General features: G+C 40.0%; 2 protein-coding genes across 4 annotated transcripts; one reads left to right on the top strand and one right to left on the bottom strand.

Annotated features, from left to right (window-relative positions):
- Nucleotides 1–357: 357 nt before the first annotated feature.
- Nucleotides 358–11,334, bottom strand: usp38 (ubiquitin specific peptidase 38). Of its 3 annotated transcripts, none has more exons than XM_088341777.1 (13): nucleotides 11,197–11,334; nucleotides 10,432–10,636; nucleotides 9,538–10,042; nucleotides 9,154–9,289; nucleotides 8,967–9,096; nucleotides 7,868–7,969; nucleotides 7,632–7,790; nucleotides 7,166–7,359; nucleotides 5,470–5,563; nucleotides 5,286–5,392; nucleotides 4,885–5,191; nucleotides 2,746–3,663; nucleotides 358–820 (listed from the first exon to the last, which is right to left on the bottom strand). In XM_088341777.1, exons 2-13 carry the CDS (start codon nucleotides 10,606–10,608, stop codon nucleotides 653–655), a joined length of 2,997 nt encoding a protein of 998 aa, XP_088197903.1. In that variant the 5' UTR covers nucleotides 10,609–10,636; nucleotides 11,197–11,334; the 3' UTR covers nucleotides 358–652. The 3 variants fall into 3 exon arrangements, with proteins under 3 accessions (XP_088197903.1, XP_088197904.1, XP_088197902.1); XM_088341778.1 differs by lacking the exon at nucleotides 11,197–11,334 and adding an exon at nucleotides 10,852–10,993; XM_088341776.1 differs by lacking the exon at nucleotides 11,197–11,334 and having other exon boundaries at nucleotides 10,432–10,992.
- On the top strand, nucleotides 11,125–27,833 carry smarca5 (SNF2 related chromatin remodeling ATPase 5). Its single transcript, XM_088341775.1, has 25 exons — nucleotides 11,125–11,270; nucleotides 15,619–15,799; nucleotides 17,325–17,447; nucleotides 17,542–17,708; nucleotides 18,158–18,258; nucleotides 18,336–18,436; nucleotides 18,497–18,676; nucleotides 18,812–18,967; nucleotides 19,025–19,156; nucleotides 19,234–19,302; nucleotides 19,379–19,488; nucleotides 19,583–19,809; nucleotides 20,807–20,928; nucleotides 21,005–21,157; nucleotides 23,882–24,014; nucleotides 24,097–24,245; nucleotides 24,325–24,447; nucleotides 24,531–24,638; nucleotides 24,726–24,839; nucleotides 24,916–25,038; nucleotides 25,171–25,303; nucleotides 25,371–25,489; nucleotides 26,923–27,135; nucleotides 27,202–27,312; nucleotides 27,437–27,833. The coding sequence occupies exons 2-25, from the start codon at nucleotides 15,725–15,727 to the stop codon at nucleotides 27,500–27,502; spliced, it is 3,108 nt and encodes a 1,035-aa protein (XP_088197901.1). The 5' UTR covers nucleotides 11,125–11,270; nucleotides 15,619–15,724; the 3' UTR covers nucleotides 27,503–27,833.
- Nucleotides 27,834–27,982: the final 149 nt, after the last annotated feature.

The following is a 27,982-nucleotide window of genomic DNA, read 5'->3' as shown; positions in this document are numbered from 1 at the left end:
CTCGGTGTGAAAAAACTTGAAATTGCTAATTGTTGTTAATCCATCTAATTTCTAGTTTGTGATTATTAGGATTAAATTTGGACCTTTGCGTGAACAGACAATGAATTATAATCCTTTTAAGATCTTTGTGAAATAAGGTAAACCATGCTTTTGGCTGGATCGCTGCAATAAAGTTATTTTCTATCTCCTTGTGAATTTGATTGGTTAATCTGTGTGGGCTAGATTTGCAATATGAATAGGCATTTTTTGTGAAGCAGGCTAAACTGCTTTTTTTTCTAAATTTAGGATGGTTTAAAATTGGTAGATGACTGTAGAGTCCCGTACACGAAACCCAGACCAGTATAAAACTCCACAAAGTTGTTCCTAAAAAAGTTTATTCTTCATACTTGGAAGGGAGTATGATACGGTCTACTGATTTGCTGGAATCCTTTTTATCTACTGACCAAGTTATTTTTCATCGTTTCCTAGTGCTGCTCAGGAGTAACAGGGACATTCCACTGTTATATACTGTGCGTTTCTTTTACTAATTTGACCATTTATTGGGGTAAAGTTTACATCTTTTTGTCTTCATAAATATATCCTGGCCCACTGAGTAGCAAAAATGTTCACCCACCTAAGCTCTAGAGCATTATGTTTTTTTTTTTATTCGGATTTAGAAGACCAGTCTACTAATAGTATTAAAACCACCCCCTCCACCGCCTCCCCCTCCAGAAGGGCCACAGCTCCCTGGCGGGTTGTTGTCATCTGAGCCGTTGGGCCGAAAGGAGCAGGAAGAAGATGGGGCCTGCAGAGCCTGAGTCCGAGCATTCATCTCTTGTTCCTGTAAAAAAACAAACATTTGTAACTGTAAGCAGTTGCAGCATTCCTGCAGCGTCCGTTAGCGGCCAGGGAGTTTTCAGGGACTGCTCAGTGGTTCGTGAAATTGCCGTGTGATTTCTTCGAGACAGATTTGACTCCAGACGAATGAGAGAACAAATTGTTTTATCACGCATTGAACTGGATGAATTGTGAAGGACGTTTTGTTGTACATATAGAGACTAAGCAACTGAACGTGTGAGGAATGTGAACGAGTCCTGAGATCTGCAGAGTGTTCTCTGCTTTAGGCGCTTTATTGGACTGCTCCAAAATTTTGCGAAACAAAATTTAAGATTTACTGAATTTGGAACTTTCTTACTCATTGCCGCCACCTCCTGGCATGTGTCATTATTGCAACCTGTCAGCTCAGTCATGATGTGCCTACAAGTATGTGCATTTCTTAGACGCGCGCTTGAACAAACTCTTCCTTTTTCATATTTCTTGGTTTTTGGGTGGTGTTTGGACTACTTAAAGAAGGCTCTTTCACCATTTTCATGCAACACTAACAAATAGAAAGAAAACAAAAACAGTAACGAGCATGAGGTCAGTCTCCAGAACTCCCCCCCAGTTCCCATTCATCCTACCTAATGTGTTTTGCCCAAATACCTATGCTTATAAGGAGGTAAAAGCAGATAGGTGCAGTAGAAATACAGCATAAGTGCTCTTTGAACTCAATTAGGCATTCTTAACAAATATTTAGCTTTAGATTTGGACCTCAATCAACTGCTAACAAATAGGGTGTGAAAATCCTGCGGTAACTTGTTCTGGTAATAAGGTTCAATTTGGCTAAAATTCCAATTTTACTGACAGAATCTGGGAAGGTACTTTATACTATTTAGGCCGAATCTCTGCATGAAAGCAAAAATTGACAGCTTGATGATAAAAAAAAGACAGTGTTGAAATACTAAAAAGTCAGGTGGCTTGTATCAAAATAACCAATATGTTTGAATATATGTAAGATGGGGGTTTACAAGTTTTAGATTAATTTTGCACAATTAAAAATGTTTCTTTCTTTTTTTAAATGTACTAAATTTTGGGTGGTTAGCGCACGGCCTCACGGTGCGGAAGTACAGGGATTGATTTAAGCTACCGGCCTGCCTGTGCGGAGTTTGCGTGTTCTCACCGTGCCCGGATGTGTTTTCTCCCACGTTAAAAAAACATGCATGGCAGGTTAAATGGCAGGTTACTATTGTCCCTCGGTGTTAATGAGCGAGTGAATGGTTGTATGTCTTTGATAACCTGCGACTGGCAGGAAATCAGGTGCTCAAAGATGCCTGGGATTGAAACCAGCACCACCGCAACCCTACTTAAGTGGTACAGACAATGGATGGATTGACAGGTAATACAGCTGTTTTCTATTCAATCTAGATTGTAGAGTGGGTTTTGTGTATTGTTTTAAAGGTCATGGACACTGTAATATTTGACCAATAGTTAGCGCTGTGTTTTGTAAAGCAACTGAAAACAAGTAATAAAAAGCACAAGGGATACTAGTTATGGAGTCAAAGTGACCAAACCACACCATTTTTCTTCCCATTTTTTGCCACGCCTTTAACAATGTTTCTGTTTTTTGGGGAAACCCTTACCAGTAAGATCGCAAACATTCATGTGAATACACCTCTCATAACCTTCAACTATTCCTGCTTGTTATTCAAATGAATATTGCTTTGTTTTAAAATGAAGTTTTTTACCACTAGTCAGCGGTAAATAATTTACAATGCCCCTTTAGTTTTCTTTATCTATTTTTGAGTGTAAAATAAAAATAAAAGAAAAACGTTTTTGTTAAAGTTTTTATTTAGTATCGGTTTCATACTTTGTTTGGAAAATACTTTTGAGGTTTGATTAGCTTCAAATTGTCCATGATTCTGTGTAAATGCTTGAAATGAGTTGTACCTGTAAATACAGCTTGTTGTCCTTTATGATAGCATCCAGCAGTTCTTTCTGCAGTGGTGGATCCGTGCTTTGCCTATAACCGCCTTCTGCAGAAGGTTGAACTGAGTCCTGCCCCGCCGTTTCAAGTTTCCTGTACATGAGCACATATGCCGTGTCTTTGGGGAAGCGGCTGGTAATGTTCTGGACTGACTGGAAGGATGCAAAGGACACTCTGCTGTCATTGAACAGCAACCAGTCACTGGGGGTCACGGGAGTGCTGCTCCCCTGACCGCTCAGACTTTCCCGGACTTGCTCTCCTTGACTCAAGTCCTCCTCTTGAAGGGAAGCGTTCCCTTCCATTGTGTTGTTACAGCCATAGGAGTAATAATGCCCACTTTCTGATGACACACCCGAATGCATCACGACAGAGCTGAGAATGTACCTCACGGGTGTGACCTCTTCGTCTCGACGAGAGGGTTTCAATTTCTTGGCCAGGTTTTCGCTACTCTCAGGTGGGTCCGTTGGGGACGGGGAGGAAACGTTAGGCATAGGCAAAGACGGGGACGGCACTGAGGGCCGATGAACAGGGAGACGCAAGCGCGGCGGGATGGTGACGTTGTCCAAGATCTTGCGGCGCACATGGAACTTGGCGTCGTAGGCAAAACGCAGCAATGTGAGGATCAGGTACTCGGGAGCCGACATCACCTTCAGAGTCCGCTCCGCCCTCCGGAGGCTGCAGCACTTGCCGCAGAAATAAGCGTTGTCCTTGTCTAGGATCTCCGGAGCAAGGAAGTAGTCCACCAGGTCAGGCACGGAGAGGGGAGTTTCGTTGTTATCTGGCATGATGTGGACCTCACTGGGTTGGTCTTTGGTTCCTGGAATGGGGGTCTCACTGCCACCATTGACAGAACCCTGGCAAACCACTTTGGACTCGTTGGACTTAGGAAGACATGAGACATAAATTATCATGTGTGAAAGAGAAAAACAAGTGCTAAATTGCAGCGATTTGGCAGAGTTAAATGTATTTCTCAATAGATAATAAGTAAAAAAGTATTTTAAAAGCTAATTTGAAATAGCTATCCCAGTATATGTGTAAAATAAGCTAAGTTACTGTGTAAAAACATGCAAACAATTTGCAAAGCAAATTAATACATGTATCTGCAAAGATATAATTCAATTTGGCTAGGTTTTTGTGGTAACGAGAAAACATTAAAAATCTGACAAAAGTAGGCCAATTTCCACTAATTTAGTTTTGTCTAAGTAAGGTTGCTGACTTTTCATAATTGGCCATTGGTTGGTTGGTTGGATCCCTTAACTACTAGGGTCACACAAACATTTGTTCTTATTTTAGTGTAAATATATATTGTATATACACACAAATATATGGTGTCCTCAAAAAGTTTAAAATTAAATATTTTCTCTATTAAATATGTGTTGACAATGCCCAACTGAGTTCAAAGAACCTTTTTTTTCACTGCCATAACTAACTTCTCTCGTATTCCAGCGATGGAGCGCATACACTGGAGAAAAGGAGGCGAGTGATTTCACGCGCATGTTTTATTTTATTCTAAGATAAAATTGGTGAAAGTAAGAATAGTTTTAAACAGTCCAAATGCCAACCCAAAACCCCAATAAGATGAAAAAGAAAGAGTTAATTCGAGCGCTACTATGAATTTCACATAGTTCCACGCGCAACAAAAGGAGTTTGACAAATTTGTAATGATGATTTCAGCCAGACGATGGCATCAGCAAGTAGAATATTTTGAAGTAGCGAACACCACCATTAAATTAGCAAAATTACCTGATATAGCAATTTTTTCCCATTTTGAATGTAAATTTCAATAAAAATATATCTTTTTTCTTTGTTAACATAAATACATAGAAATTAATAGTAGGCAAAATAATCTGCCAGCAGAACTACTTAACTTGAATTTAAAACCTTTATTATTTTCTGTATTTCATTAACTTTTTTTCCATAGACTTTTGCTAACTACAGCAAGTTTTTTGTTTCAAATGCTAAAAATGTATATAACCGATTTTACTAGACTATAACAATGAAAAATTGTTTCAGTTATTTGACTGGACGTAAACTGTTAAATCATCTAAGTCACTGGGTGAATAAGGTAAACTTGCCAATTTGTGTTAAAGAGGCGAACTTGCTTTGTACTCGCTGGACTTTATGGCATCCCGTGAGGGGCAGAAAGCCAATGAAAGGTCTGTGAAGGGTTCTTCCTTTTCGGAGACGCAGCCGCAATGCGTGCATCGGATGCCCGTCAAGAGCTTTCCTCCGAAAGTCCTTTCAATGAGGGTTCGTCGGTCGTTGTCGTCCTCTTTTGAAGAGGGGGCTTTGCCTTCTTCGGGGGTCGTTGCAGTAGCGTGGTTTTTGTCGATTGAGTTTACGGGCTCGGTGGGAATACTCGGCTTGGCCGATTCCAGAACCTTCAAGGTTTTCTCCTCTTCGTGTAACCTTGGTGTGACGAGATTAGGTCAGTAAAATCATGAGATCCTACTGTCAGAGATATTGTGAACATCAATATCTGATTTTTCATTAGGTATCATACCTATCTAGGAGAAAACGAAGATACTCTGAGCAGTCCTGCTGGGATCCAGCATTGAACCAAGGCGGGCGGGACACTTCCAAAAAGTTCTTGGGAGCGTAGGCCGCCCTCTAGGGTGAAATAAAAGAAATTGCACCACACTTATTGCACCACAATCGTACAAGCCTTTCGGTGTGCAAACACAGACCTGAGTGTGAGCGAGGAAAGCAAAAAGCATCTGGAGCTTCTTCATCAGGGTGCTGGAACCGTTCAGCTGCAGTGACAACACATGTCGTCTAAAACTGAGAAAAATTAAGATCTATTAAGAAAGAAAAACGATTTTAAAGGGACAAATTACATGTTAATGTTTCAGGTGTCACTAGTTCACATATTAAATTTAAGAATTAATAAACAATGCTGGGCAGCACGGCGGTGCAGTGGTTAGCGCATGTTCTGAGGTCATTAGATTGAACCTCCTGTGTGGAGTTTGCATGTCCCCGTGCTTGAGTGGGTTACCTCCGGGCACTCCGGTCTCCTCCCACATTCCAAAAACATGCATGTCAGGTTAATTGGCCGGTCCGAATTGTCCCTATGTGTGAATGAGCGAGTGAATTGTCTGTCTCTGTGTGCCCTGTGACTGGCTGGCAACCAGTTCAGGGTGTCCCCTGCCCACTGCCCGAAGATAGCTGGGATGAGCTACAGCACCCCCGCGACCCTACTGAGGATAAGCGGTACAGATAATGGATGGATCGATGGATAAACAATGCTGTCCGGATTCAAAGTGTTTCAGAGTTTCTAGATTTCTAGAATCTAGAAGAACGAAAATGATCTTTACCTACTTAGATAATGAATACAGTCAATCAAACATGGTGTTTTCCAGATTAGCATAAACCGAGCTACAAGCCCTTCTAAGCTGTTTTTAATTTTTGAGTTCTTTTTAGAGTGCATACTTGCAAACCATTTGACATTAAAAAGCAGTTAATGTTAATGTACACTTTTTTTTACATGAAAAACAACATGTGTTCGTTTGAAACCGGAACTTACCAAAACAGAAACCTAATGGGATCGTTGGAGCAGTTTTTTAATGCAAAGACTTCGACGTAGACATACTATTATCAGGTCAAGATATTTTTTGGTTTGTTTAAGTTAAAAAAAGGGGGAGATTTTGATTTAAAAAATATTGGTAGGCCTTTTTAATGGAAGAAAAGCGGTAGTCAAATGCCCGAAGGGCTAATGTTGGTAGGTAATAGAATCCTTGCTTACTCAATAAACAGATAATTAAGTATTTGGAATGCTTTTTCCCCTGACATTCGATCTGCAACCTCAGTTTAAATGTTTAAACCTAAGCTTAAAACACACTTCTATTCTATAGCGTATGAATAACCTATATTTAATGTTGACAATATGTGAAATGAAATGATCTGCATTTATATAGCGCTTTTCAAGTCAATGACTTCCCAAAGCGCTTTACAATGTGCTCCACATTTCCCAATAGCGGCCTTGCAGCCATGTAAGGCGCTAACCTGCTTATTGGGGGTATTAGGGGTTCAGTGTCTTACCCAAGGACACATCAACATGTAACATGGACGAGCTGGGATTTGAACTGGGATCCCTTGATCCCAAGACGAGCGCTCTACCACCTGAGCTACTGCCGCCCGTATCTGTGTATTATTTGCCCTCATGTAGGTTTTAGATCAGGGGATGGTGTGATAATAGTCTGTGGTTTGCAATAATCTTTGGTCTGTGCAGCCCTTTGAGACTTTTTGTGATTAAGGGCTATACAAACATGACTTGACTTGTTAACTTACTAATTCTGAAAGTAGAAAATTTACAAAATCTTTAGTTTTTAGACTTTACCAAAATCATCACAAAACTTGCAACTATTATTTGTTCCTATAACTTACTCTGTAGCCATAAAGAGTGTCTGCAATATGCTGTTCATGTAACAGGTGTTTCCCAGGTTGACCAAGCCCGTCTTGCCAGTTTCAGACTTTCCAACCTGCCGCAGCGGACCGGAGGTGAAGGAGTTGGACAGGGACGTCCAGGCACTTTGATTCAACACTAGCTTGATCTTTTCCTCGCTTGGTTTTGGCAGATCCTAGAGATGATACAAAGTTAACTCATGGTAAATTTACCCCAGAGATGGTGTGGGAATGTGCGTGCATACTATTTTGATAAGCAAAAACACAATAGCAATGTACTCTTGATGGGTATTTCTATAAAAAGCTGTAATTTACTCTGGTTAAATAATAGCAGCTTTATTATATTTTACTCATATTACGAACGCATAAGAAAGTGATTGTGAAATCATTATTCGCGCTATTGATTAAATATTTTAAACAACATGCAATATTTCCATCACTCATTTACCTTGATGGCTTCCAAAATGGGGTCATAGAGATCTGGGAATCCAGAATATTGATATATCATACAGTGTACAAGCTCTGTGAACTGGACCAGGAAGGCGTTACTGGAAGGTAGGCCATCGGCTTGTAGGGACTGCACCAGATTCACAATATGGGGAATAACCTGCAACACATGAGAAGCATAGGATAGAGGGCACTTCAAGCTGTGTAATATTTTTGTTTGTTTTTGAGAATTCTTACCAGATGAAAAGCCTCAGGAGAGTGCTGGAAACTGAGAAGCATGTGGGAAAGGACGCCAAGTGCCCCCTGTCGCACGATTGGGTACCATAGACGATTGAATACCTAGGAGCACGAGATACATGAAATAAATGAGTGGATCCTGATTACTAAAAGAAGCTACCTGAGATTTGACTAAATTAAATTCAAGTGACTGAAAAAAAAAAACGGCGTATATTTGTATTTTTTTATTACGTTATTTACAATTTTTAAAAATTGGTTTATTTATACACTTTTACATGTGACACTTTAATCCAACACCTAAAATTAGTAATATTTTTATGGATCATCAACAAAATAAAACAATATTTTGGTTCAAAAATAATCCAAGAACATTATTGGATTTTTTTTTTCCGTTTCGTTTTTTTTTTAACAGGGATCAAATCCAGCTACCAGCCTTACTGCGCAAAATTTGCATAATCTCCCCATTCTTGCGTGGGTTTCCTCCAGGCCTCCGGTTTCCTCCCACATTCCAAAAACATAAATGTCAGGTTAATCGGCTGGTCAGAACTGTCCCTAGGTCTGAATAAACGAATTCAGGGAGTCTCCTGTCCACTGCCCAAAGATAGCTGGGATGGGCTCCTGCAACCCCGCAACCCTACTGAGGATAAGCGGTGCAGATGATGGATGTATGGATGAGAGGTTTATTGTACCACTTGTGAGCACTAACTATTACACTGTCCCTTTAAGCTACACTAATTCATCAAAACATTTTAGTCAAGTGTCTATTATTTGTAGACAGAAAATTATATATATATATATATATATATATATATATATATATATAAGGAGAACAAGAGTAAACTTATTTTCTTTGACACAATTATTTTGAGTTATAAGAGTATAAATCTGACACATTCCACACAACTTATTGGGAACATTCAGACTTTTCAGAAATGTAAAACTTAATTCATAACGCAGATTAATATGAAGGACTACTTTCCAAAACCATCAGTACATTTTCAAAGCAAATATTTTCAATGAAATAAAGAATCATTTGAATGTACTATCATCACCAATAAGTTACTATTTGTTAATTACCTTACCACATTTCAGCACCCACCAGTTCAATTTTAAGCAGAGTGACGTCAATCAGGATGGTAAACTTCTGAACCGTAGCAAGTCCTTTGAGAAGCGCAATAACCCAGGTGTCCACATGCTGGGCCAGAGGCCAAGAGAGCCAGTCGATCATCCTAAGAAGATAGTATTGAGTGTGTGCCACCTTGTGTCTGAGTCATATTGGCACATACCTGCAAAGTGCTTTGGTCATGTTTGCATCTTTGACATTCTGGTCTGTAGTGAGACTCTTAATTAGCACAGTGATCATTTGGACTGGGATGTACTGCACCAAACTGGCTAAAGCGATGGAAGGCTCAAAGGATGAGTCTGAAGCAGGGGGAAATACACTTTTATAGCAGACAGAGTAAAATGGCATTGAAACAAGAGGTTATAAAAAGACATTACAACAAAAAAAAACACAATTTAAGATAAAACAATTTGCAAACAAATTTCGTGTCATTCATTTTAATAATAAAGTTGGTTACAAGTGTCAGAATTACAAATCTATGTCACTGAGTATGTGAAGGCTCTCTTGAAAGGCCAATGTTGAATCAATAGTGAAGAATACGTCTCACCTGTAGAAGAAATGATGGCGAAGACCTCCTGCAGTGAAGGCAGCAGAGTGGCAGGCTCAGCCTTCCAAATATTCTGCAGCAATGTGCTGACTTTGGTGACCTGGGCCACATACTCGCCCAGCTCCTGCTCCTGGCTTGCCTGGCAATTGAAAAAGCTGATGGTCCTCACCAGCTGCTGGCAGAACAGGACACCAGCCTTTTCTTTGGGCATGCACTGCAAAAAGTCTGACAGGAGGGCGGCAAGACGGGCACAAAGAGCCGGCCCGGGACGCTCGCACACCATCCTCAGCACTTCCACCTGGATGACAGCGAACAGATCCAGAACAGCTGGACAGCTGATGAGCAAGCGCAAAGCGAAGTAGATGTAGTCCATCACAGCTGGATCTTTGTGATCCAAGCACTCGTAGCCCTGCTGCAGCAGGCCCAGTACAAAGTCTCTGCTGAAGAACACCTCAAACTCTGAGCGGTGATAACGGGCGTATGCCTCTAGGACCTGGAAACCCACCTGAAGAAAAGAAAAGAAGTATTCACCATCTGTACTTTTAAAGCATTGACGTTTATGTCCATTAAAGCTTTTTCAAAGGCCCATGAGATGGAGAGCAGCGGAATTCCAGGTAAAATCTTTAGATAGATATCACCTCTTCTGAGTCAGAACAGGAGGCTTCTGCTGATGGCAACTATGAAAACCAGACCTACCTGTTTAATGTGGGGGACTAACCCCGACACCCCAAAAAACAGCCTGAAAAGGGATGGACGCCGCTGGGCTGTACATGCCCAAGACAGACCACAGAAAGTGGTGCGCCAACACCCAACGCAGGGATCTGTGACTGTGATCACCTACTCCCATACCTACTCGAAAAAAATACTGAGTAGCCATAAAAAGGTAATGCCCACCTGCTTCTGGAAAGCATCCTCCCCTAGCAGGACAAGGCGGGTAGTGACAGCAAACAGAGCCTGGCACTCCTCCGCAGCAACATCTTTGTCGGCCGCCTCGACCACCTTTTTCACAATGGCTTTCTTCACTGGGAGCGTGTGAGCAGAGCTGATCAGGCCCTCCAAAATCTTGTCCATGATGGCGACCTGTCTTGTCTCCTGACATCTAAATGAAAATAAGCTATAAATGATTAGTAGGAGTGTTATGACTAAAATACGTTTTTTCTGAAGGCCATGCATCAAAACAAAAAAACGCTTGGTTTATATTCTCGTTGTAGCAAGCACTCGGGTTTTGTATTCATCTATTTGATCTTTACTGCATATGTGGCTTTAGTATTTGAACATTAATGCATGTACGGCTACTGTAAGCAGATCTGTTACACTTTTATGCTTTCCGCCTTTTTTCTTCACTACGGTAATCCATCAGTTATTAACCCTGCCGTAATGTACACAAGAGCAAAGCCACCACTTAAAACAAAGGTAAACATATCCATAACCATACACCAGAGGGGCTACATCTTATTTGAGTTCACCGCGATTAAGTTACCTTTCAATATAAAAGAAGTGACATGTTTTTGTTTCCGAGTGGCGTGTTGAACAAAGCAACTTGAAGGGCCTGACGTTAGCTGTGTTATGGTCCTAGGTAGCCACTGACTTAGCACAAATGCTATCACACAGTGAATTGGAAGACGGACAAAGATGTGGTGGGAATAAATTCATCCATACCCAAGTGGAGCATGTCAATAGTGCCCGGCTTGAAGACAATATACACCTTGTTTGTGTAAAATCTCGGATCGAAGGTAAATAATGTGTTATGGTGAAATCGCTAACCCGGAACCAGCTGATCAAATCGGTAGCTACGTCATTTCTCTAACGCCCGTCAGCATAAAGGACCCCAAAACCGATCGTTGATTTTGGTGGTCTTAGCATTGCCTGATAAATACTGTAAATACGAATGATATTCCGACAGGGTTGGGGAGTAACGGTCTTACGTCATCAGGATACCAAAACATTTAATTTTATTCCGTTACAATTACAGGAAAATACGTAATCAATTAGAGTCAAGTCAAGTCATTTTTATTTATATAGCCCCTAATCAATGTTCCCTCTAATTTTCCACGGGTCTGTGCGTTCACACAAAGTCGGTGAGCAACGCTTGAAACAACAGTGAGCAACCATAATCCCAAGTGTGGCAAGATAATTAATCATCAAACCTGTCCAAAACTTGACATCAAGTTACATTTTGCTGAGTTTCCGGAAATGCAAAATTATTTTTCTCTTTTGAATGAATTGACTCATGTACTATTGCAAAGGTTGTACGGCCTACAAACGTCGTCTGTTCTTGCAATTCTTTCACAAGATATCCATTTCTTTTTATTTCCTGACATATTTTGTCGCATAATATTAACATTTTTGGGGGCTTATTTAGTCAGTTGTAAGATACAGAACTGTACTTAATCACATTTTTTAGTGGAAGTACAATGTTGGCAACAAGATTCACTTGATACAATTGGAAAGTATTTGAATGCAACACAAACTTTTTCTTCTTTTTTCCGTGTTTTTTTCTACTTTTTTGTTACTTTTTTCTTTGTGTTCTCTATTTAATTGTTTTCCTACATTTCTTTCTTTTCTTTTTTTCTGGCTTTTTTCTAAATTTTTCCTTCTTTTTTCTCTTCCTTTTGTTTCTTTTTTTTCCTCGGCTTTTCACTACTTTTTCATTTTGGTATTTTTTTCTTTTTTGTTCTATTCCCCCCTTCCTTTAAGTCATGTTGTGCATAATTTTACATAATATTTGGTCATGTTGGGATTAAAGAAGCAAAAACAAACTGAAGAGCCGTTTAGGACCCGAAAAAGCCGGTTCCTTTTAGTGAGCCGAGCCGAAGAAGCCGGTTCTCTACTAACTTTACTCAACTTCGTTCCACTTCGACTCGACTTCAAAATACCACATTTAGGACACAACGTCAGGGGAACCCGTGTAATTTTACCTTCATGCACTGTAACTTTGACTTAAGTCGCTTCTTAATTAGTAATTTTGAGCCCTCATTTTTGTGCGCTGGCTAGATTTTCTTGTGCGCTGAGAATGTGCGAGCAGTCCAAATGCCAACCCAAAACCCCAATAAGATGAAAAAGAAAGAGTTAATTCGAGCGCTACTATGAATTTTACATAGTTCCACCGGCAACAAAAGGGCAATTGCGCACATGCACAGTTTAGAGGGAACACTGCCCCTAATCACAAAAATGTCTCAAAGGACTGCACAGGATTACAATTACCTGATCTTAAACCAACATGCAGGCAAGGAGTTACATTGAGTTAAATGAGGATTACTTTGCAGGAATACAGATTTATTTAAAACCATATTTACATATGTAACCGCGGTGTACCTGTTCCACCAAAGATCCACATTCACGCTGGACTGGATGATGAGGTTTTTATTACAGTTGCTGCAAATGAATGAGTCACAACACGTGGGTAGCCTTCTCTGCTGGCTTTGATCTCTATAAGGGGAAATAGCCTTTTAGCACAACATGCAACGTCCGGCAAAACTAACATAAAAGGCGACAGAAACAAAACGAAAATAAATCCAAACAGCTTGACAACATCAATCACATTACCGTGCATGTGGAGAGATTTGTCAGCTGTGGTTTTAATGTTCAAAATTAACTTTTTTTCAGAGCACCAAGAAATCGTGTCTTACCGTTGACAGCTTGCTGTTAGACTGCCAACAAACCCCGCCTTCCGGTTACATGTCAAAAGCCAAACCAAACCTTACCCCATACCAGCAGGTGGCACTGTTGGACTCATCATTGCAGGACACTTACATAAAAACTATACAACATATTTCAGCGGGAATTTCAATAAAACAAAAGTTGTTATTACACCCGTTACATAATGCAGCAAAAACGAATTGTGTCATAATTTTAATCACTGATACAAGACAGAAAGAGAAAGTTTTACACACGGTGTGCGCGAGGCAGCCAGGCAGCGAAGTTGCTCGTTAGTGATGCGTTCAGGGACATTTAACTAAATTTGATTGATTATATTCCTTTTGCATTTTGCAGTTAAATGCTGTTCAAAATACGCTATTTGATCACTGTATTTAAAACAATATTGGGATCTTAATTCCCTCCTAATTTAAACCGAGGACATCTTGTCTGCCACGTCAAAGAGAAAATTATATTTTTACTTACTAAACCATATTACGAGGTTAAAATGAGAGCACTTGAAGTAGCTACCTAACCTTGGTTTCCTCCTGTTCTTTTTCCGGGTTGCATTTTTCATTTATGTTAAACGCAATTTAGAAATTTTATTTATATATTTTTGTCGTTAATTAGCATATTTGTTCCAAAGTAATCAAGCTACATTACTTCAATATTATAGTTTTTGGGTCACGTTACTGATTACCTTTTCAACAATTAACAAGTAAATCTATCAGATTACGTTTTTAAAGTAACACTCCCAACCTGTATACTACTACTATTACTACTACTTCCAACAACAACAACAACAATAATAATAATAATAATAGGGCAGCACGGCGGCGCAGTGGTTAGCGCATGAGCGGCACAGTTCTGAGGTCATGAGATCGAACCTTCCTGTGTGGAGTTTGCATGCTCTCCCCGTGCTAGTGTGGGTTTCCTCTGGGCACTCCGGTTTCCTCCCACATTCCAAAAAACGTGCATATTTGGTTAATCAGCTGGTCCAAATTGTCCCTAGGTGTGATTGAGCGAGCGAATTGTCTGTCCCTGTGTGCCCTGCGACTGGCTGGCAACCAGTTCAGGGTGTCCCCTGCATGAGCGCCACCAGGCTGTACTTGCCCAAGACACACCACAGGAAATGGCGCCCCTACGACCCTAGTGGTTAAGGGATCCAGCCAACCAACCCTAGCAAAACCTTGCTATCAATGACAATAAAGACAATCCTAGTTCAACTGAATATTAAGCAACACACATAATCCAAGTTTTCTTTAATGTTTTACATATTCTATTGATATGGTATTCTATATCTAGTGGAATCTAGAGCTCTTGTTGGTGGTAGGGATGAGTGTAGAGGTGTTGTAAAAGGATAGTGGGATGTTATGACACGTTCTAAGGGATGGGCAGGACACCTGTATGATGCGGCATGGGTAAACCAGTGAGAGCTGTCGGGCCCTGCTGTTGAACAGAAGAGTGTGTTTTGTCACCCTGACCCGAGTGACATGGTTCTTGTGTCCCGTTTCATCTGGAGGGACGAAAAGCATGACCAACTTGGGGTGCCGAGGTGCTTACCTTGTTTGGGTGTTTGGGAATTTGGGTGGGCCATGTTCCCCCAAAAAATTGTGTGTTGTTTTTTTGTGGCTATTTTTTCCCTTTTTTATTTTCTTTGTTATTGTATGTGTTTGTCTTCTGTAGGTCACCCCTCTTGAGGGATATGATCAAGGTAGATAGATAGATAGATAGATAGATAGATAGATAGATAGATAGATAGATAGATAGATAGATAGATAGATAGATAGATAGATAGATAGATAGATAGATAGATAGATAGATAGATAGATAGATAGATAGATAGATAGATAGATAGATAGATAGATAGATAGATAGATAGATAGATAGATAGATAGATAGATAGATAGATAGATAGATAGATAGGTAGGTAGGTAGGTAGGTAGGTAGGTAGGTAGGTAGGTAGATAGATAGATAGATAGATAGATAGATAGATAGATAGATAGATAGATAGATAGATAGATAGATAGATAGATAGATAGATAGATAGATAGATAGATAGATAGATAGATAGATAGGTAGGTAGGTAGGTAGGTAGGTAGGTAGGTAGGTAGGTAGGTAGGTAGGTAGGTAGGTAGGTAGGTAGGTAGGTAGGTAGGTAGGTAGGTAGGTAGGTAGGTAGGTAGGTAGGTAGGTAGGTGGAGAGAGAGAGAGAGAGAGATTCACTTATTAATTTTCTCATTTTTATTTTATGAGAGAACCCGTCTACTGCTGCAAAATACCATATTTAATCGGAGTTGCGAAATGTCCGGTGTCCGTGAAGGCCACATGCCCAACTCTCGCGATTCCGCGCCAAACTCGCGCTTTGACAACGCGGGTGTATAGAAGCATCATTAACCGCTAGCGCTGCCGCTAACCGGTGTGTCTTTCATTCCTTCTAAACAGATCCGTTACGGACAACAACGAGAAGGCTGTCCCAAATAAATACACCGAACATTCATTGAACAAGAAAGGATTCTACGACGAGTCGAAGAAAGAATACGTATGAAATATGTCGGAATTATTAAGCTGCGTGGAACCGGAGCGGGAAGAGCAGACCGAAGTTGAAGAAGCCGGTGGAGCTGAGGTAATACAAGTCACAAATGTCACATTGTTTGCCTAAATGTATCACGGGGGTGACATCCATTAAAAAATAAAATATTTTCATGATTCTTTCTTTATTTAAAGTGTCCCTGTTACGAATTTTACTTAAGTTAACTGTTAGCGCCAGTTAGCATGCGGCTACCTAACTAGCTAGCGCCCCCTACGTCGAAGCTATTGTTGCACCATAAAGGGAGAACAGAGTTAACCGATCACCCTCAATTGTGTCGATGGATTGAAGTACTTGTTCTCATTTCAAAGAGAAGTTTCATAACATTTGATACATTTGGGCCTATTTACAATAAACCGAAGCTCCCTTTTGTTTCTTTCATGCATTGCATCAGTGACTCCATTCATGTGCTGTTTTCTAACAAGTGTTAGGTAACCAGATTTTGGTCTTCACTACAAAATGTTGTATTTTTATTGTACTTCCTATTTCCTTCGGATTTATACAAATATTCTACCACCACAAAATTAATTCGATTTTATTCCAATTATCTAGAGTGATCTTATATAAACATACAAAAACATGATCTAAAAACAAGTTAACAAGCTTAAAAGGTTAATAATTTAATACTTTGGGAAACATTTAATTTACTAAACAAAACATGAACTATGTTTTCCTTTTTGATCGGTCTTTAATCAAGACTCATTTTACAATATTGCTGTTAAAGCAAATCTATAACCGCTGCCCTCTATTTATTGCCCAATATTATTATTTATGATTTAATGTTTATCCTTTCAGTCTTTTATTACATGTTTATTTTGTAGTGCCAGATCTAATCTTGTTGTAAACTCATTTGCACTACGTTTATAATAAAAGACAAAAAAGCAATGTTTGCAATAATCGATTTAACCAGGTAGCCCCAGAGAACACCTGAGGATCCCATGAATTGAGTGGGAAAAAAAGCTACGTTATTGTGACTTTAGTGGAAATTAGATTTTATTTTTTTTATCCAGCATTTCTTTTTAGTGGTTGACTGAGCCTGTATTAACCCTACCTCTAATATTTCTATCTATCTTCCCTGGTCATATCCCCCGAGAGGGGTGACTGACAGCAAGACAAACGCATACAAAAAAGAAAATAAAAAAGGGAAAAAGTAGCAAAAACACAAATTTTTTGGGACCATTTCACTGGTTTAACCCTGCCGCATCATACAGGTGCCCTGCCCATTCCTTAGAACACGTCCAAAATTACAACATAGTAAGGACTTAGTCATAATGTAACCTTTTGTTTTAGAAATGCCTATCAAACTGGTAGCACTTCACGTTAATTTTCAACATTAGGTAGCTTTCAGCTTCAAAAAAGTTGGTGACCCCTGGTTTATATGAGCTATATTTTTTGTTTATGAACAATTTAAATGGGTCAAATATACTTTAATGATTACAGAAAAAAAATATTATTCCCTTGACGTATGTCGCTTGTAAATTCCAAGATGATTTATTTTAAAAAAATTGGCCAAATTGAATTGCTGCAAAAATATAACAACGCTTCTATTTGATTTAAATAGGAAAAGTCCGACTCGGATGCCGGCAAAGAGTCGTCCTCCGAGGCAGGTCCTGATGGACAGGATGCATCCTCTTCGTCCTCCACCAAAACCAAAGAATCTGCACCAGGTTATGAAGAGAAAGTGGTGAGGGCATCATCTTTTTTTACTCTGAGCCAAAATATGTCTTAATGTCCTAACTTATCCTAATGTTCATTTTTTTCTCCACAATTCTTTGTAGAAAACAGACCGCACCAACAGATTTGATTATCTGTTGAAGCAAACAGAGGTATTTGCTCACTTTATTCAGCCAGCTGCTCAGAAGACTCCCACATCACCCCTCAAAATGAAGCCGGGGCGTCCCCGCATCAAGAAAGATGAAAAGCAGAACTTGTTGTCTGCTGGAGAGTGAGTGCCTTGTTTTTGTTTGGAGGGTTTGACACCGCAGCATGTTAAACTGAAGCTGGGGCCAACTTCACAATTTTCATTATTTGGCACAGCACGTGTGCATATTTTATATTTGATGCAAACGGTTGCCTTCAAGCCACGATGCATTATGGCTTTGTCCAATACCTGATAAATCACATTTTATCATGTTATTAATTAAATGTGTCCTTTTGAATGCATACTTGTATCAATTAGGCACATTTTTGTACATAACTGCAAAATACTATAAGTTGTAAGTACTCAAATCTTTTCGTTTTGTTCCAATTGTGTTTCTTGTTGACTTGGTCAAAGATTTGATTTCAAAATGCTTTCAAAAATCTTTAAAAGTCTTGAATATAACTTGCCTTGAGTTTAGGAACTCTGGGCTCAAATTCTGCTTCCTCAAGCCTGTTCCTTTTCATTGGTGACAGCAATCGTCATCGGCGCACGGAACAAGAAGAAGACGAGGAGCTTTTGAGCGAGAGCACAAAGACCACCAACGTCTGCACCCGTTTTGACGACTCACCATCTTGTATGTGTCTGTCTGTCCTCCAACAGAAAGTAAAAGTTGTATTTGTTTTTAATATTTTGCTCTTCTTTTTAATGCAGACGTCAAAACAGGAAAGATGCGAGACTATCAGGTCCGCGGTTTGAATTGGCTTATCTCGCTGTATGAGAATGGAATTAATGGTATCCTCGCCGATGAAATGGTAAGTTCTCCAGTGATAATATAACTTAAACAAGAGGTTTACACATTTTTTTACTTCCAGGGTTTGGGAAAGACACTCCAGACCATTTCGCTGCTGGGTTACATGAAACACTACAGGAACATTCCTGGACCGCACATGGTTTTGGTGCCCAAATCAACCCTGTACAACTGGATGAATGAGTTCAAGCGCTGGGTGCCATCACTGCGAGCCGTATGCCTTATTGGGGACAGAAATGAGAGGGTTGGTAATGCTATTTTCTCTTTTGTCTGTTTTCCTCATAAGACATTGCAATTATGTACTATACTCTGTACTGTACTCCTATTTGCAAAAAGTTGATCTTTTATTGACCCTGAATTTGAACCATTCATCTTGCAGACTGCTCTCATCCGTGACGTCTTGTTGCCTGGCGAGTGGGATGTGTGTGTGACATCCTATGAGATGCTCATTATCGAAAAAGCTGTATTTAAGAAATTTAACTGGCGTTATCTGGTCATTGACGAAGCCCACAGGATCAAAAACGAGAAATCGAAGGTACGTGCCCTTAATTTAACTGTACGGATCCTTGAGAAATGACGCACACTCCCTCAGTTATCAGAGATCGTGCGAGAATTCAAGACTACCAACCGTCTGTTGTTGACCGGCACACCACTCCAAAACAATTTACACGAGCTGTGGGCTCTGCTCAACTTCCTCCTCCCAGACGTGTTTAATTCATCGGAGGTATGTGTCCTCATCCAGTTGTTTTACTTGTTTAGCAAATGGCAGTCCAATTGTCACGTTTTTTTTTCTCTCTCCAGGACTTTGACTCTTGGTTCGACACCAACAATTGCTTGGGGGATCAAAAACTGGTGGAACGTCTTCACACGGTATTGTCAATAATCTTGTAAACATTATTTTCTCTATTTTCATTATTTCATATTTTTATGGTTTTGTCCTGGCTAGGTGCTACGCCCTTTCCTACTCCGGCGCATAAAAGCTGACGTAGAGAAGACCCTCTTACCAAAAAAGGAGATTAAGATGTACGTGGGACTCAGTAAAATGCAGAGAGAATGGTAAGAACATGTTGGAGCTGACTTTTGATCCAAGTTTATGTATGTACTGCCTGTCAGCAAAGGTGCTAACAATAGATTATTTTTCTGGCGTTAGGTACACCAAAATTCTAATGAAAGACATCGACATCCTGAACTCTGCAGGCAAGATGGACAAGATGCGTCTGCTCAATGTGCTCATGCAGCTGCGCAAGTGCTGCAACCACCCGTATCTTTTTGATGGCGCTGAACCTGGACCTCCATACACCACCGACCTCCACTTGGTAGTTAACAGTGGCAAGATGGTGGTCTTGGACAAGCTGCTCCCCAAAATGAAAGAGCAAGGTAGGTTAGAGGTGTCCCAACTACAGCGGATGAACTGAAAGGATGTGTTAGGTTTTATTTTGTAGTCTGATATTTTTGAGGCAACTTGAGTATTTCATACCGTTTCTTTTGTGATTTGTACGATGAATATCTAAAACTTAATTAAAGGGGGGAAACTTGATAAGACGGTATCAAATTTAATACAGTACACAGTGGGACCTCGCTACTTCACGGTTCCACGTTCGCGGGATCAGAACTTCGCGGGTCTACAAAATAATAAAATAAAATAATAATTATTATTATTATTTGTAAGCATTTTTGAAGGGGCGTCGCTACTTCGCGGATTTACACTTTTCGCAGGTGGTTTTGGTCCCTATTAACCGGGTTTAAGAAAATAATAACTAAATAAAATAATTTTAAAACAAATTATTATTATTTATTTTTTTTAAAGCATTTTTGAAGAGGCGTCGCCACTTGGCGGATTTTCACTTTTCACGGGTGGTTTTGGTCCCCATTAACCGCGATAACTGGGGGATTACTGTAGTACACCAAATCTTGCCCGAAATTTGAGAGGAAATCGTATCTACAAGAATTCATCAATAAGATTATTGAAGTTGGCAACCAAATTCTCCATGGTTTGTTTTTAATATTTTTTTATCTTACTGTTGTATTTTATTTCAATTACTATTTGAATATGCTGTTAGTGATCTTGAAAAGGTTTTTTTAATAACTATTAATGGTAAACTTAGATGATTTTGGGAGGCAAGGAATGGATTATTGTTTTTTTGGTTATTTCTTTGGGGTAAATTCGTTCGAGATTTGAGAAATTCTAGATACAAACTTGATCTCAGAACAAACATCTCTTATGCGGAGGGGCAAGTTTAGTTTTATTTAGCTATGTGTAAGTTTGATATAAACATTGCATTATTATCCTAAGTTACAGTATAGATGTCAGATTCCATCAATAATTCAAAAGTAATTAAATATTATTCCTGATTGTGTGTGTTCTCCTCGCCAGGCTCGCGTGTGCTGATCTTCAGTCAAATGACCAGGGTGTTGGACATATTGGAGGACTACTGCATGTGGAGGAACTACGGCTACTGTCGCCTGGATGGCCAGACGCCACACGAGGAGAGACAGGTGCGGAAGTTGGCACACTGCGCTGTGGGAAGTTTCAAAGTGTGATCTTTCAAATCAAATGGATTCACCTTTTCAGATCTCTATAAATGCCTACAACGAGCCCAACAGCAGCAAGTTCATTTTCATGTTGAGTACCAGAGCCGGTGGCCTTGGTATTAATCTGGCAACTGCTGACGTCGTTATTCTTTACGATTCGGATTGGAACCCTCAAGTGGACCTTCAGGCCATGGTGAGTACTGCTCATACTTATTTTTCTGGTTCTTACATCCTTAAGAAACTAAACACATGATTTTGTTGTAGTCCTTGTGGATTTTTTCCCCCCACAATTTGGCCAAGATGATTTAAAACGACGATTTAGACTGCCTGGGGCATTGGCTTGCACATAATTCATATTCAATTAAATGGCCATATTTCACACAAAGAAACACAAATACAAACAATGTACAACAAAACAAACCATACATCAACAGAAAAAATACAGAACATATATTTTACCCTTTTTTGTATTCAGTTAAAACTTCAAATCTATATGGTATGTTTATAAAAAGTATGTTTCACAGATTTAAATGTTACCAATTGTTTTGAGAAGTATGTTTTCTTGTGGTTCATTCCCGAAAATAACAATAATTGATTAGGCATTAAAAATATAGTTAATACTTTCTAAGAAAAGCCCCAGTACTCGCAGGTGCATCCATAGCCACTCTCAGTCTCTACATGTAGAACAGGGGTCCTCAAACTACTGGATTTTCAAGACCATCGGGCGCACTGTGTGAAAGAGCGCAGTCTTCGTTGCTGGTTCTATTTCTGTATTTAGCACTACAGAAGGCGCACCCACATGATCGGGCGTGGGTTGCCCTCTGCTTGATTGAAATGTTTCCCCTCACGCATACAAAGTGCAAATGCTCCTTTGCTTTTCTGTTTGATTACAAAAATCTGTTTTAGTGTCATTTGCGTGAGAGGGGACAGTGGAGGGTGTATTTTTCAGTACAGCACAGACAAGCATACAAGTGTGCATATTTAACGAAAAAATCCATAGCAAAAACTTTTTTTGATGTGTTTTATTCAAGTATTGATCATAAACTAAAAGAAACTGATTAAAACTTGTCTGAGTTAGTTATTCAGTCTTCTCAACTTAAACTTAAAAGAGATACCGGGCCCCCTGCTCTCTAGAGCGTTGCACAATTTAAAGAGAATCTTTAATGTGCGCTAGACCTAAGATTTATGGCCCGAGCCCGAACCCGAGGCAATTTCGGGCCGGGTCGGGCCTGAAATGTCAGTCATACGGTCGGGTCGGGTCGGGTTCGGTCCTGCTTTTTTTTTTTTTTTTTTTTTTATTAATTAATAATTATAAATATATGTTCATTAAAAATATATACTTAAACTATGTATGGATACTAGACCAAGGAATACTTGTTATAAAATAAATAATTTGGATAAAACGGAGAAGGAGCTGTAATTGCTTTTAACGGAGCCAGAGCATGCTCTGTGCACGTGACGTGACGTGAATGCTGTCCTCTTAATAATCTTCCCCTCTGCAAATATTATAGTAAATCAAATAAATATTATTTGTGTACAATTAGTTGTGATTGCGGAAATCATAGCGTACAGTGACGTTGGTGACTTTTCCATCCGCATTAACAAACGCATTTTGTAAAATACGATCGCGCTTTATTGTTTAAATAAACGCGTTATATAGACTAGAATCTCCCAATTATTATAATTAGCTCGCTTTATTTTGTTTTAAAGCGTATTATATAGAATACGATCGCTTTTGTCGGAAGCGTACATTGACGTTGGTGACATTTTCATCAGCGTTAAAAAACGCAATTTGTAGAATACGATCGCGCTTTATTGTTTAAATAAACGCGTTATATAGACTAGGATCTCCCAATTGTTATAATTAGCTCGCTTTATTGTTTTAATAAGCGTTTTATATAGAATACGATCGGGGGGGGGGGGATTTGCATAGGAGTCGGAAAAGGGCACGTCAACACCCCCTCAATGAAAGTGCTGCGCTAAAATCTTAAGGACGTACTACTGCTGCTGCTGTGGATTATGGCCCAATGATCAAGTCGTCAAAATGACGGATGCCCTTAAATGTTTTCGCTACCTCAAAAAAAAAAACGTCAATGACAGATTGTCGCTTAATGTAACATCTGCAGTGCAGACACAGAAATATAAAAGATGTAAATGTTTATACAGTTTTATTTAACTTAGGCCTAGATGTTGTAACAAAAGGCAGAGTTTAATTTGTTATCATAAATCACCCCTCCTTATAAATAAAATATGTAATTTCGGGCCCCTTTCGGGCCGGGCCAGCAAATCCAGTTAATTAGTCGGGCTCGGCTCGGTCCGGGTCGGGTTTAATACCCCTCGGGCCTGCGTCGGGCTCGGGTGCTTTTTTTTGGCCCGATCTTACCTCTAATGTGCGCCTTATGGTCGTGAAAATACGGTACTTGCTTTGGGGATTACGGTGCTAGAGTCTGGGCCAAATTGGGTTTTCCACAGGAAAAGCTCTGATAAAAACATGTCACTGTTTTCAAATAGCTTTTATAAAATATGCGGTACAAAATTAGATCTAAAAACATTAACAGTGAATATGAAAATAAACCAATCATTCAATAACAATTGAATCAAAATGTACGTAGGCTGCACTTACATTAGTGGAACAGTGAATATATTTTACCACTAGATATCGCTGTATTGTGTAAAGTAGCCAAAAATGAATAATACAAACTACGGAGACCAAACCACACCAAACACAAATGATTTTTTTTCCTGCCACTAGAATGCACTAAATCATACACACTGTCCCTTTAGAATTTTGCATTATGAAATAATCCCGTGGGCCGGAAATGCACCCCGGGCCGTGAGTTTGAGACCCCTGCTTTAGAGACCTATTGCGCCATGCTTATCAATGGATAAACACTCACCATCTTATCCCGTATCCCAGGATCGAGCTCATAGGATTGGTCAGCTGAAGCAAGTCCGTGTCTTCCGCTTCATCACTGAGAACACGGTGGAGGAGAGGATTGTGGAAAGGGCAGAAATGAAGTTGCGACTGGATTCCATTGTCATCCAGCAAGGTAAACTTAGTTACCTTGTGTGTGACAAATACTTTTCTGTTTGCTGACAACAACGATCGTGGCTAAACCCGTGTGCCAACAGGGCGACTTGTGGACCCAAGCGCCAACAAGCTGGGCAAAGACGAGATGCTGTCCATCATCCGGCATGGAGCCACACACGTATTTGCTTCCAAGGAGAGTGAAATCACAGATGACGACATCGACGCCATCCTGGAGAGGGGTGAGAGGAAGGTGAGTGCACGCTTTAGAATTGCCACACATCTTCACATTGTACGCGTTGTCTGACTTTATGATTACAACTGAACCCAAGACAATGGAGATGAAGGAGAAGCTGTCCTCCTTGGGTGAGAGCTCGTTGAGAAACTTCACCATGGACACAGAGAACAGCAGCGTTTACACATTTGAGGGGGAAGACTACAGAGAAAAGAAAAAAGTACAAGAGACTCAGAAACCAAATGCACTATCCCAATTTGAGGCATTGAATTTCGTCTCAACGTTATACCTTTTCTCATTTAGGTCATCACCAACTGGATTGAGCCCCCCAAGAGAGAGCGAAAGGCCAATTATGCCGTGGATGCTTACTTCAGAGAAGCCCTTCGAGTCAGCGAGCCCAAAGCGCCCAAGGTAGGACTAGTGCAAATTGACCAACTAAGATCTACTTCACAACCTTTCAGAACTTGGTTTTCATTTTTCCCTGACCCCACTCTCTAGGCTCCTCGTCCTCCTAAACAGCCCAACGTCCAAGACTTCCAGTTCTTCCCCCCACGTCTCTTTGAGCTACTTGAAAAGGAGATCCTCTTCTACAGGAAGACAATTGGCTACAAGGTAATATTTGTTAAGCTGCTTCTAACGCTTTTTGTTGTACAAACATTAAACAAAAAGTGCTTCTATGTCCTTACAGGTTCCACGCAATCCGGAAATGCCCAACTCTGCTCAAGTCCAGAAAGAAGAGCAAGCCAAGATCGATGAGGCCGAAGCCTTATCGGAAGAAGAGTTAGAGGAGAAGGAGAACCTCTTGCAGCAGGTATTGTACTAGCTAATCAACACAAGTGTAGCAGATTTCACACTGCCTGTAAAGGCATTTATCATGTCACTGTAATATGGGAATTTCACCGATCTGAATCATTTGGGGTTTTTTTTTTTTCGTTTTCGGTAGGGATTCACCATTTGGAACAAGCGCGACTTCAACCAGTTCATCAAAGCTAACGAAAAATGGGGACGCGACGACATTGAAAACATTGCCAGAGAGGTGGAAGGAAAAACTCCGGAGGAAGTCATGGAATATTCTGGTAAAGCCCACTTCTCAAGAGTTACCCTGTCCTCCTAAATTAATTCAGTACGTACCATTTTCCTCAGCGGTGTTTTGGGAGCGCTGCAATGAGCTGCAGGACATTGAGAAGATCATGGCTCAGATTGAGAGGGGAGAAGCCAGAATCCAGAGGAGGATTAGCATCAAAAAGGCATTAGACTCAAAGGTGAGTAACCTAGTGGCATACACTCATACGGGGATTAACTTTAAAGCGTTGCTTTTCCTCCAAATTATTATGCGCACCAAATATCCGTTATTATTATGATAAAAGTTAAACCTTTCACCATAACCAGCTCAGTAGCCTAGATGGTAAGGCGCCCGCTTTGAGACTGGGAGGTCGATGGTTCGCGCCTCGGCCGAGTCATACCTAAGACTTATAACATTGGTAAAAATGGCGGCGCCCTCTGTTGGCTGCGGCTGCATCGGCTCGCTACAACGGGTCAGGTGTATCGACATTTCGTTCTGTGTACATTGTTACAAAGAATGACAATACAAAGGAAATTATTATTATTATTATTATTATAATATCATGAATGAAATGTGCCAGGGTATAAGCGAGTCACACAGATATTTCAAAGCCGTGGAAAAAATATTGTGTATAATTTAGGTCCCCTTAGTTGTAAAACAAAACTTCATTTAAAAAATAAAGCAATGGTCTTTTTTTTGTATTTACAATGTTGAAGTTCCTTGGTTACTTAGTGCAGAAAATAAACAATTTAAAAAAAATATTTATTTTTTTTCAAATGAAACTTTTGCTTTATTCCGATTTCGAAATTTTCGTTTGGTTTGGAAATTTTAGAATTTCACTTTGTTTGGCAATTTGCATAATCTGCAGCCAATTAAAAGCCTGCACCGAATAACTTGGTGCTTCCGGACTCTCCCGAGCGTTATAAGGTCGCGCATTTGCAAATCATTTTCCAAAGTAGACGCACAGTGAACACAAGAAAAATGGAGAAGTGGTTAGGAATCAAGCCAAAACCTCAGCCCCAGAAGAAAGATTTCAAAGAAGCTCACAAAATTTGACGCTCCAAAACGTAAACGTACATTAAAAGCATCGTGGAAAGAGTTCACGTGGCAGACGACGCAACGCAAACATTGCATGAATGAAGATGAGTAAATACAGGTACATACTGATGGCAGATGGAAAACAGAGATGTCATATCCATGCAATGAATGTTATAAGTAGATTATAATAAACTTTATTTTAAAGTGTTGTTCTGTTATATATTCTGATTATCGATCCTTAATACTTTGCACCAATGTTTTTTTTTTTTTGCGTTTAGTCATCTTGTGTTGTGTTTCAAGTTGTGAAAAATGGGGCAGGCAACTTTTCAGAGTTGTCTGCCCTGGTGTCCGGTAACTTTCTGTCATGAGTTTCAGACACTGCCGTTAATTTGAAGTTTTCCCCTTTAAGCGGCCATTTCAAGCTGGGTATTTTGCAGCAGTTCCAATTATTAACCCTAAAATAATTGTCAATTGAAAGCTTCACTGATTAAAATCAATGTCTCTTAATAATAAGGAAATATGGTCTTATCACTAAAAATAACCTAATATGACCCATCAGTTATGAGCGTGTTCAAACTTCTCTCCTTTGTCCAGATCGGCCGTTACAAGGCGCCCTTCCACCAGCTTCGCATCTCATACGGCACCAACAAAGGCAAGAACTACACGGAGGAGGAGGACCGCTTCCTCATCTGCATGCTGCACAAGCTCGGTTTCGATAAGGAGAGCGTCTACGACGAGTTGCGCCAGTGCATCCGCAACTCGCCCCAGTTCCGTTTCGATTGGTTCCTCAAGTCTAGGACGGCCATGGTGAGCTGAAATTCCCTGCTCCTTTCGAACGCCCAGTGCTGAGGTATACGTGTTTTGCGAGCGCAGGAGCTGCAAAGGCGATGCAATACACTCATTACACTCATCGAGCGCGAGAACATGGAGCTGGAGGAGCGAGAGAAGGCCGAGAAGAAGAAGAAGGGGCCAAAAACGGGCTCAGTAAGTGTCAGGCTATGATTCGTCAAATGCATTTCGCTATTCCCAGTTGACTAACATGACATCGGCCCTGGCGTCGAAATGTATTTTGGGAAGGAAACCTTAATCATTTTTTTGCCCCGTTCAGGCCCAGAAACGGAAGCCGGAAGGAACTGCCGACGGTCGGGGGCGTCGAAAAAAGCTTAAGTTGTGAAGGCAAAGCCTCGTTAATATGTACAGTGAATCATCATTAGCCGGAACACCACCACAACAACTTTAGAGTTTGTGCGCAGTAGCTAACGGTGTTCATCCTCCTAATAAACTAAGTATTTTTTTAGATTCTACAAACGTTTTTGCCCTGTTATCTACTGAGAACAGTGCAGCTGTGCTGTGGTTTTTTTCTTTTTCTTTTTTTACTTGTAGGTAAAGAAAATCGTATTTATGCTTGTTGGTTGTACCACATTCCAATGTACTTTTACTTTCTTCTTCCAATGTTATCTTCTTTATATCTCTGTTAAATAAAGATCTTTTTTAATAAAATGCAAGCCAGTTGTTGTGAATATACTTTAAAATAAGCATGTTTTTCTTTTAAAACAAAATGGATTTGTTTAATCGTTTTCATGCAAGAAATTTTGACTCTTAGGTGCTGCATAAAAACATTTAAGGTTTTTACAGACGCTTGAATTTCATTTTA

Source organism: Urocampus carinirostris, chromosome 8 (genome assembly GCF_059441175.1).
Source record: "Urocampus carinirostris isolate Australia breed hairy pipefish chromosome 8, RoL_Ucar_1.0, whole genome shotgun sequence".
NCBI classification, from domain to species: Eukaryota; Metazoa; Chordata; class Actinopteri; order Syngnathiformes; family Syngnathidae; genus Urocampus; species Urocampus carinirostris.
This window is presented reverse-complemented; position numbering and strand designations above follow the sequence as displayed.

What these genes read in the sequence shown, in the direction of transcription:
- usp38 (XM_088341776.1), bottom strand. Translation starts at nt 10,710, where the DNA reads ATGCATGGCCTTCAGAAAAAACGTATTTTAGTCATAACACTCCTACTA. An exon ending in CGCCATCATTTCTTCTACAG is followed by an intron (nt 9,290 to 9,537) that starts GTGAGACGTATT and finishes CCCCTGCTTCAG; the next exon opens with ACTCATCCTTTGAGCCTTCC. An exon ending in ACAACAAGCTGTATTTACAG is followed by an intron (nt 821 to 2,745) that starts GTACAACTCATT and finishes GTTTTTTTACAG; the next exon opens with GAACAAGAGATGAATGCTCG.
- smarca5 (XM_088341775.1), top strand. Translation starts at nt 15,725, where the DNA reads ATGTCGGAATTATTAAGCTGCGTGGAACCGGAGCGGGAAGAGCAGACC. An exon ending in GTATCCTCGCCGATGAAATG is followed by an intron (nt 18,437 to 18,496) that starts GTAAGTTCTCCA and finishes TTTTACTTCCAG; the next exon opens with GGTTTGGGAAAGACACTCCA. An exon ending in GCGAGCCCAAAGCGCCCAAG is followed by an intron (nt 24,639 to 24,725) that starts GTAGGACTAGTG and finishes CCCACTCTCTAG; the next exon opens with GCTCCTCGTCCTCCTAAACA.